This window comes from Arachis hypogaea, chromosome 1 (genome assembly GCF_003086295.3).
Source record: "Arachis hypogaea cultivar Tifrunner chromosome 1, arahy.Tifrunner.gnm2.J5K5, whole genome shotgun sequence".
Lineage (NCBI taxonomy): Eukaryota > Viridiplantae > Streptophyta > Magnoliopsida > Fabales > Fabaceae > Arachis > Arachis hypogaea.
The window spans coordinates 52,181,659-52,192,843 of NC_092036.1; the positions used below are offsets into that span (position 1 = coordinate 52,181,659).

The window sequence follows — 11,185 nt, forward strand, 5'->3', positions numbered from 1 at the left end:
CCATATTCATGCTTATTGAGTCTTCTAATCAAACACCTTGCCAAACTTTGCCATTCCCCATCAATTTAATCAACCCAAACAAAATAATGGCAATCTTGACTCTACAAAAGCAAAAAAATCAAAATATCAGAGATGCAGAGGGGCAACGAAAAGGGGCAACGAATGAACCATCTTCTAGGATTAGTAACCGTCAAAGATTCCAACAAGACAACATACTCACCACAGTGACATTTTTCATCCATAATTTTCTTCTTCTTCATCTTCGAATGTGAAGCTCCTGAAAATCTGCTTCCTTCGCTTGTAGTTACCTCTCTCCTTGACATTGCTCAAATTCTATGAACATAAATTAATTCAGGAATTAGGGTTCTTTCACTTGTAGTTACCTTGAATGCCTGTGCTCGGATTACCCTGCAAAAATTGGGTTCAACTAAGAAGAACGAAGAATTAGGGTTCAAATTGACCTTAAATGATATTGAGTACACATATGCCTACCAACACGTGTAATCGTCAATGTAAATAGTCTACATATGCCACTCTGCTAAGGCTACATTAGATTTGGCTATTTTTGACAAATAGAGCAAATCAATTGTGAGTATTTGAGGAGTTTTGATCTTCCATAGTTACTTTTATCAGCGAATCAATCTTTTATGATTACTTTTAGTGGTTTAGTCAAAATTTTTTCTAAAACTTAAGTTATATATCTACCAAAAATGAAACATAATTAAAAGGTTGAAATAGGTAGGATTAACACACTTTAACTTCTAAACTTAGAAACTTAATTTATTAAAGGAATCGAATTAAAAAATTGATAAAAAAGAATATCGAGCCAATTAACCATATCAGAATATGCTAACACCCTGTTACAAATGAAAATAGACAAAGAAATTGTTCGAAAACCGCAACAGTTTAGCTATAAGTTCCAAAATGTTACAACCTGCATGTCAAAAAGCTCACATGGGAACCAATAAATAAATAAATACCAACAATACTCTCTCTCTATCTCTCGCCATATATTTAGCTCTTAATTCTTTCCTTCTATTTTGCTCACTCCATTGACCCTAAAAACGATTACTTCGGGGAGTGTACATGTCACAGAGTCTGCATTTTCTTGAATCTTTGTGTTGATGCCATGCATGGTCCCACACATATATGTTAACCACATGCTATTTATGCTTTTACTATTCCGTTACTAGTTATTATTATTTGACGACAAAATTAAACATATTAAGGCCATCTTTACACTACGAGAACTTATAGCCGCCGAGATCGTTGGGGATTATTGCTTTACAATTTTTATTTTATTTTATTTTATTTATATATACAGTATATATATAATTTGCAAAGAAAACATGTTTCAGGGTCAGCAAACTTGATTATTCATTACTTTGAACTGAAGTAGGTTCAGCTTTACTTTCTGCAATGGATGTTTGGTGGTTGAGGCTTATTCTTCTTCCTACTACTCTTGCTCTCTTCTTCCTTTCTCCTCAGCATTGTTCTTCCCAAAAAGGTAACGTACTTACTCTGAACTTCTTTCTGTTATGATCCATAATTGATTAGACTATACTATGTGTGTTCAGTATACATCCATAACTACTACTATTTTCTTTTTAATATTATAAATAAAGAACAACCTCTCGTTATAAAAACACATATTAAGTATATTTTAAAAATCAACTTAGGTTTAGTTAAGTCATTCCTCTAACAAATGTCGAAAATTCGAATATTGTTTTATATATGTAGTAACCTATTAATCAATGACCAATTCTTAAATAAAATTCTAATCCGTAATAAATTAGTCTTTAGCTTATTAGATTAAAAGATATCATACAAAATACAAATATTATCAAAAACTACATTTTTTTAAAATTTAAACTATTAAACAAAAGTCGATTAATATTGTTATAAATTACATCTTCTAAAAACTTAAACTATTAAGTAAAAGCTGACGGGGGAGTTGATATTGTTACTATCGGCGGTGGAATCACGGATTGCTTGTGAAGAGTGGAAAACATATACATGCAAATGCAATTTTATCTCAATACTACTGCTTTATGTTAATATGACTACACTATGAATTAACGTAATTAGTTAATTAATTATTTAATTTTGCTCAGCTGAAGTACATGACCAAATATACTGCCATCTTAATGAAGTGGATGGATGGAATATTGAAACTTCTTTATTGTATCTTGCATAATTTAATTTGACATAATTATAATTAGAAATATTTCATGTATTTTGCATAAATAATTTAGTGTTTTCTTGTTAATATAATAATATATAACTGTTCTATACTTCTATAGTCTTCTTGAACGAATTATTAGTAGTGAGACTTATTACTTTCATTATTTTCTTTCTCAATTTTTGGGAGGTTGTAAACTTGTTATAACATCTCATTTTTTCTGTAATAAATAAATAAATAATAATGGGCCTGGATAGCATCTTTCAGACTTTATTGGTATGTGAATAGCTTAGTATAAATGCGATTTTGAAGGTAAAACAGGAGGCAGTCCAAAATAATGTTACTAATATTTACTGGTGATCGAGACTGTTATCTACCCATTTAAGACTGAAATAAAATTAGTTCCTTGTGTTGTCACTTGTCATGTGCCTTGTAAGTCAATTTATAAAAATTCGAAAAATATTGAGCTTCTTCACATATTCAAAATTATTTACCAATACTTATAATTAGAATTAATGAATTTGATAAAGTATAGAAATTTTCAGCAAGTAATAATATAATATAGTTAGTTACATATTTAAATAAATGTCATTTCTCATTGTTAGCTCACCAGAATTTAACGTCTACTATCTCTTAATTAATGTGATCCTCACTGTCTACTATTTCAACCACATTTTTGGGCGAACCTTAAGGAGTTTCACAAAGTAATGGTACAACCAAATTAAAATAAATAAATAAATAAATAATATCTTTTTTTTTTCTATCGAAGGAGTGCAAAGAGAAACATTTTTATAGAAAAGTATAACACATCCATATACTATCTGTCAATTTATTGTTAATAATAATTAATTATTATATTTTAAACACATGTATAAGAAGACACATTTATGAGATATATCTATAAAAACACTTTCATTAAACACAGTTATTAAAAAGACATTTTTATTAAACACATCTACAAAGACACTTTTATTAAATACAACTATAAATAAGAGTTGGCAAAAGTTGGTAGAATCCTTATTGGTAACATAGCGAAATTGCATTTTTATATATTTTATGAAGTGATTTTGTCCATTAGATTTAAAAAAACTAAGAGAGAAAAACGGGAGCAAACTAAGAATGAGCAGGAATAATTGAATTCACTCTAAATAAGAATTTCTCTTGCAAAGAATATGACAAGCTAGTGAATCAGGATGATATATAGGAATATATAGTATAATTAATTAAGAGAAAACCTTTCAGAACAAACTACGTAGTTATTCCAAACAAGTTAGTGAATCAGGATGATACGAAGGAATATATAGTATACATCCATTCATGCACCTCCAAAAATAATATAATATGTGATGTCTCTTGATCTATTATTTTCCACTAATATTTTTATAGAAAAAATCAGCATCATGATTTTGTTAAGCACGAAGAAAATATTGAACTTAATTTTGGGCTACATTTTAGATAAATTAGGTGGGTATTTGAAGACAGCAAAAAGTATGATGTGCATACTATATATTTATTGTTCCAAAGAAGATTCATTCATCTTAGATGAGAGGGTATTGTATTTTGGTATTTCAATAATCACATCTATTTAAAATTAAGATTGAAGGAGGAAAACGAAAGAGATCAGAGTTTCTAATTACTATCCTTTTGTTTGTGTGGTTCACATATATACAGTTCCAAACTATACATTTATGCGAAGTGCAACAACAGCATCAAACATCTCATACTATGATTACATTGTAATCGGCGGAGGCACCGCCGGATGCCCCTTGGCAGCGACATTGTCTCAAAATTACAGAGTGTTGCTTCTAGAACGAGGCGGATCGCCCTATGGCAACCCGAACATCACCAACTTGGCCGCCTTTGGCGCCGCCCTCTCCGACACTTCCCCCACCTCTCCCGCTCAGCGCTTCATCTCCGAAGATGGCGTCATCAATTCAAGAGCTCGCGTTCTTGGTGGCGGAAGTTGTTTGAATGCCGGCTTCTATACTCGTGCTGGACCCAACTATATAAGGTAAACAATGGACAAATTTAAATCAATTTAGGGGTATTATATAGAAAAATGTTATTTAAACTTTTATTTGGTTTTTAATGTAATTAGACAATAAAAGTTTTTGAACTTTTATTTGCATATTAACATAATTCAACAATTTCTGCCTAAGGATGGACATTATAATTTCAAAGTCTATTATTTACACATTAAAAATCAATTATTATATATTTATTTATAAATATATATAATATTTAATTTATTTTTAATATATATTTTATATTCTAATATATATTTTATACAAATAATTGATTTAGTGGCTAATTTTTAATATACACCTAATGTAATAATATAATTTACTCAATTCAAGAAATAAATAGATGTAATGATAATTAAATTTCACTAGAAACATTCATTTATTACAACATTTTATAAAATTAAAAAAAAAATATACCATCAAAAAATAAAATTAGGTCAATTTATAGAATTTGTAAGTTAAATACAAAATACATATTAAAATATAAAAACATACTAAAACTAAATTAAATAAAACATATATTAATAATTTCATTCAAAAATATATAGTAACTAATTTAAGGCGTATATATAATATTTTTTTTTAAACTATACAAATTAATTGAACCTAAAAGAGTAAGTTGAACACATTGTTATGATTTTGGTATTGATAGGGAAGCGGGATGGGATGGAAGGGCAGTGAATGAAGCATACAGATGGGTTGAGAAAAAGGTAGCATTTGAGCCAAAGGTTCAGCAATGGCAATCAGCGGTGAGGGATGGATTGTTGGAGGTAGGTGTGGTCCCCAACAATGGCTTCACTTACGACCATATTTATGGGACTAAGGTTGGTGGCACCATTTTTGACCAAAATGGATACAGGCACACTTCTGCTGATCTTTTGCAGTATGCAAACCCTTCACGAATCACTGTCCTCTTGCATGCCAGCGTTCATAGGATCTTGTTTCGTACTAAAGGTGCGTTCAAATAAAGAATCCATCCAATCAATAATCTTTTTTCTTTTAAGATCCCATATATATATATCATCATGTTAGTATGAGGATATAAAAACTGCATTTCTAACAAAAGTTAGCTGTTCAACAGTTTTGAAAAACTCAATACAATGATCATTCCTCCCTTCTAGTTTTTCCCATCTTTTATGCCCTCGGAATTTTCTTTTGAAAAATTACTAAAATAGTACACAAAATTTATATTATCGATAAAAATAATTTCGAAACATATAGATTTCAAATATATGTTTAAAAAATGTTAAGATATGACAAAAATAATAAACACATATGGCAAATGACTTTTCTATTCAACAAGTAATTTAAATTTTGTAAAAACATTTGAATAACTATTTAAAAATTATATAAAAAAAACAGAACAAAATTTTATCCTTAAACCTCTTTTTTCAATCTTTTTAAAAATTGGTCATTTAAAAAAATTTCACTTAGTATAAAATTACAAACATTTAAAAATTAAAATATCTTAGTTTTCTAATTATGTTTAAAAAAAATCAAAATTTGATCTTTAAAACATTTTTTAATAATATATATTTGGATAAACCACAAAAAATATGCTCAATAATATTTTGTGGTTGACAAAAATGCTTCTAGTTTTGTTATTGACAAAAATACTCTCAAATAATTTAAAAATAAGACAAAAATACATTCTAATGAATTAAAAAGTTCTACATTAATAGAAAAAATATAGGTGTTTTTGTCACATTTTTAAATAATTTAAAGACATTTTTGCTGATAACATAATTCGATAGTATTTTTGTTAGCGCCAAAATAATTCGGACATTTTTTATAGTTTATCCTATATATTTATTTTTTAATTTTTTTTATCGTGGTTTTTTAATTTTTCAGACTTACTTTTCATTATATCTTAGAGTTTTGTTTTTTTTTTTTTTTTTGTGGTGATATCTTTTCAGAGTTATTGTCGTTGTTAGTTTAGGAAAATTCTTTTCATTCGATCTGAGTGATTTGAGAAATAAAACCAATAACCAGGTGGGTCAAGGCCGAAGGCCCAAGGAGTAGTGTTCAGAGATGCATTGGGGCGCAAACACAGGGCATACCTTAGGAGAGGGCCCAGGAACGAGATAATTGTATCAGCCGGTGCACTTGGAAGCCCACAGCTTCTTATGCTAAGTGGAATTGGGCCTGAAAGGCAACTTCGGGCCCACAACATAAATGTAACGTTGGACCAGCCATTGGTAGGACAAGGAATGTCCGATAACCCGATGAATGCCGTCTTCATCCCTTCTCCGGTGCCCGTTGAGGTATCCCTTATTGAGGTCGTCGGCATCACCAAATTCGGCACCTACATTGAAGCTGCCAGCGGAGAAAACTTTGCTGGCGGCACCTCACCCAGAGATTTCGGAATGTTCTCCCCCAAGGTAATTAAAAACACTATATTGTTCATTCGTGCAACTTTTTTTTTTTTTATCTCTTTTTATTATGTTAAAATATTTTTTAAAATAATTTTTTTCTTACAATTTAATAGTATCTAAATGCATATAAAATGATAAAATAAAAAGTTAATTATGATTGAATTTATAAATTTTATTATATGTGAATTTTACTACTTTAATTCAAGATTAATTGACTTTTATTGTTTCATTTTATTATTTTTTTTCATTTTAGATCAATTAGATATAACTAAAAGATGGTGTAAAATGCAGATTGGTCAATTTTCCACGGTGCCTCCAAAGCAAAGAAGCCCCGAAGCACTAAAAAAAGCAATAAAAATGATGGACACACTGGACCACGCAGCATTCAGGGGAGGATTCATCCTGGAAAAAATCATGGGTCCAATCTCAACAGGCCACATGGAGTTGAGAACCCTAAACCCCAACGACAACCCTTCGGTTACCTTCAACTACTTCAAAGAACCGCGCGACCTGCAGCGCTGCGTTCAAGGATTAAGAACCATCGAGAAGGTCATCGACTCGAAGCCCTTCGCCCCCTTTCGCTACGTCAACATGCCGGTCCCCGTGCTCCTCAACATGACCGCCAACTCCCCCGTCAACCTCCTGCCTCGCCATTCGAACTCTTCGCTGTCGTTGGAGCAGTTCTGCCGGGACACCGTCATGACCATTTGGCATTACCATGGTGGCTGCCAGGTTGGCAGGGTTGTTGATAGCGACTATAAGGTTCTTGGTGTCGATGCATTAAGGGTTATTGATGGTTCAACTTTTAACTATTCTCCTGGAACTAATCCTCAGGCCACCGTCATGATGCTTGGCAGGTAAATCATCCTCCATGACACAATTACTCATATTTGTTTTATTTTATTTTATATTTTAACCCATACATCAAAAAATAAAAGTAATAATAAAATGGTATATTATTCCCTTATTTATCTACACATATTGATAATAAATTACCTTGTGAATTTAAAAGCAAAAATGTCAATTATATACGAAAAAAAATTGTCCACCATCATATTTCTATATAAATATACGTCTTATCTACCTTAATTTAAATTTAAATTTTTTATTTTAATAGTATTTATAAAAATAGCAAATTTGATTTAAAAGAGTACAAGTCATCCCTCATCGTGTTATTTTTCCTATATTATGTAAATAGTTATGATTATAATATATCGATTTAAATTAAAAACTATAATACATTCTATATTATTCTTTTTTTTAAAAAAAAATAGGTCGCAAGCAAAGGCATATTCATTTATATTTTGACCTTTTACTCTTTTAAAAAATAACCTAATCAATATTATTGGAGAAAATTAAACAAGAGAATTCTAATCCAAATTATTATTGGTGATATATGTTATCGTCAACATAACCATGTTCTCCCTTCCTTTGAATTTGGTCTTGGTGCAGGTACATGGGAGTTAAAATATTGAAAGAGAGGCTTGCTTTTGATGCTGATGGAATGGGGAGAGTGTAATTTATAATAAAGTCGGGTAGAATGTATTTTTTGTTTCCTTCATATAAGTGGTTCAGCAAAAGGTGCCACTTACACCTACTGAGTGCACAAAGATGTAAAAACAATTCTTGTGAGAATATCAGATCAATTTATAAAGTTTGTGAGTGACACGAGAAAAACAAGAAATTGAACAATATCATCATGGTCATACCGCTTTCAATTAATCCAATAGAAGGAAAGATTCTCCATAATTATTATATGTTGAATATCAGAAATTTTTAGGTGTTTCAAGAATAAAAGAAGATATTTGCTTTGTTTTATTTTTATATATCTTGTGATACATTAAAAATGAGGGTTATTTATTGTTTAAAAATTTATATTCTTTGAAACAACTTCCCTCCTCTCAACCTTATTAATGTGTATAACAATATGAATGCTGGAATAGAGCAAAAATTTTCATATACTCCGACAACACTTAATATTATAGAAAATACTAAGAGGTGAACACCTTTAGTGTAAAAAAAAAAAAAAAAAAAAGGAACTAACTAATATTAATTTAAATATAAAGTAAAAATAAAGAACAAAAAACACCTAATATTTCTCTATATTCATAAAGTTGTCCATGAACATTTAAAGAATACGAAGCATTTCCGGTGAGGCAGGCTCTTGTCCTGGTATTTCAGTATGCTAGTCGTCAACAGATTTCTTTAAAATACTATCGTGACTTGAGTGATTGAATGATGATTATGTCTCCAATGAGGCTAGAAAATGATAGCAATAGACAATGCAACAACGAAATAAAAGTAATTGTCCACGCTTAGGTATGAGTGGGAAACTGAAACTGAGCGGCTTCAAAGATCTCGTTCATGTAGGGGCACTCATATTTGGGCAATTGTCTCTGAGAAGGTCCAAGTGTTGTTCGGCAGTGACTGAAGGGTATGAGTGTGTGGGTTGATTACTCGTCATTTGTCTAAACCCAAATCCAATGACGGTGGAAAAACAGGGTGGGTGGCAAACCTGTCAGAGGGCGCTGTTGTCGGATGTCTGCGTTGGGGCTGTTTTCTACAACAGCCTCCAACGATTTAATTTGTTTTGAGGGCTAGAATATCAGTTGTGCTGAAATCGTTAGTCGGTAATGTCCGGATGTTATAAGTTGGCGTGACGGAAGGGTTATTGTTACGGACTCGGATCCCGGCCTCTACGACCCAATGACAATTCAACCATCGAGCCCAATCTGTTCTCCTTCGGCCCAAGAACCCAAACCTACTGGATAGCCATAAATCGCTAACCAATATTCAAATTCAAATATCTTTCTTATTTTAGCCAACCAAAAAATAAAATAAGAGAGTCAAAAATTATATAAAGGGGAGCTACGAGCTCCCTCAAGTACATTACACACACACTTAAAATCTTACCTCTTAGATCCATTCTAACTTGAGCGTTGGAGTATCTTTATAGGTCACCCCCACCATTCATTTGATCAGACTGAAAACCGTAAAGCTCACCAACCCAGCCGGATTGTGGATCCTATCATTTAAGGTTACTCTCGAACATTAGCACCATCTGTGGGGATCCACAGCAAAAGAGCTTAGTGGCCTCCATACCGATAGATAACCAGCACCCACTCGAAGAGAATAGGGAGTATAACCCCCCCCCCCAAGAACAACCCAGCAATAAACTGAACGTGGTTCACACGGCGGTGACACCCAATCATTAACCATGGAACAGCCGGTACTCGCACCCCGAGTTTGGTTCTCGCCCTTTCGGTGGGATAGGAACCAACAACGCCTGAATCATTCAAGAGTTGCAGCACAGGTTGCAGAACTTGGAAAGAGAGATTGCTACTCGAGATTACTACCAATTGATACCTAGTTCTGAGGCACAGTCGAGGATACAACCTCAGGAAAGACATTGCTCTAGGTCGCCAGAATGGCGAGCCAGCGGGCGCCGGGATGGGCACGACCAACGCTCCTATTAGGAAGAAGCAAGGTCTCAAAGTCAACGATATCCACACCACAGGGGAACAACAGATCCCCCTAGGAAAAAGACGGCAGCACAATAAACCCGTTATCCTAAGGGCAACCCCTTTCGACAAGAAAGTCCTCCGAGTTAGCCTGCAAAAATACTTTGACAATCCAACAGACATGCGTTATAACAAGACTAAGGATCCCAGGAGCATTTGACTGCCTTTGAGACACGGATGAACCTAGAGGGAATTCCTGACACAGTACAATATCAGGGCTTTCCGATAACCCTTATAGGCTTAGTGATCAAATGGTTCAACTCGCTCCCTCAAGGGTCCATCATGTTCTTCTCAGACATCTCCCAAAAATTTCTAGCCCAGTTCCCCACTCAGATTGCTATAGCCAAGCACCCCATAAACCTTCTAGGGGTGACTCAGCGTAACGGCAAGCCGACAAGAAAGTACCTGGACAGATTCAATGATTAATGCCTAGAAATTGACAGCCTCACGGACTTAGTCGCCAGCCTCTACCTATGCAACACCCTATCATGCTAAACTTTACCCTATAGTCGTAAAGCAAAGGCAATAAAACATCACGACAGGTCTAAAGCTCATAACATAATATATAATCAAGGAGTATTAAGACTAGAAGCCCGATGAAAGAAATAAAAGATCAAATAATAACTCAGTAATACAAAAGGCGAAGCATTTACACATGATAGCAAAAACGCGTTGGCACGGATAAGAACAACATACATAAAATCTTGTACAAGCTCCAAGATATACAAGGTAATAGTTAAACAAGTTATACACACACACACACACACATAATAGTAAAAAAAAAACTAGTCACTACCCGCAGAGTTTAGGCCTGCTAGTTTCAAAGATACAATAGAGCTTTTGATAATAAAATGGCTACATCCTGTCTCTCAAAGTTTTCAAAGTAAAAATCCTCAAAGGCAACAGTATACAAAAGTGAGAGTTCAACTACAATAGTAAAACAAAAGTAAAACATCAAGCCATCCTTCGCTCTATCATCATCCACAAAACTCACCGAGGTGGGTTGCGGCTTGCATCTAAAAAATAACGACAACATATGGTATGAGAACCGGTGATTCTCAGTATGGTAACAGTGGCCAATAG

General features: G+C 33.1%; 1 protein-coding gene across 1 annotated transcript; it reads left to right on the forward strand.

Annotated features, from left to right (window-relative positions):
- The first annotated feature begins 943 nt into the window (after positions 1 to 943).
- LOC112803966 (protein HOTHEAD) lies at positions 944 to 8,330 on the forward strand. Its single transcript, XM_025847413.3, has 6 exons — positions 944 to 1,507; positions 3,854 to 4,193; positions 4,859 to 5,160; positions 6,199 to 6,587; positions 6,873 to 7,438; positions 8,034 to 8,330. The coding sequence occupies exons 1-6, from the start codon at positions 1,420 to 1,422 to the stop codon at positions 8,098 to 8,100; spliced, it is 1,752 nt and encodes a 583-aa protein (XP_025703198.1). The 5' UTR covers positions 944 to 1,419; the 3' UTR covers positions 8,101 to 8,330.
- The last annotated feature ends 2,855 nt before the right edge of the window (positions 8,331 to 11,185 follow it).

What these genes read in the sequence shown, in the direction of transcription:
- LOC112803966 (XM_025847413.3), top strand. Translation starts at nt 1,420, where the DNA reads ATGGATGTTTGGTGGTTGAGGCTTATTCTTCTTCCTACTACTCTTGCT. An exon ending in TCGGAATGTTCTCCCCCAAG is followed by an intron (nt 6,588 to 6,872) that starts GTAATTAAAAAC and finishes TGTAAAATGCAG; the next exon opens with ATTGGTCAATTTTCCACGGT. An exon ending in ACCGTCATGATGCTTGGCAG is followed by an intron (nt 7,439 to 8,033) that starts GTAAATCATCCT and finishes GTCTTGGTGCAG; the next exon opens with GTACATGGGAGTTAAAATAT.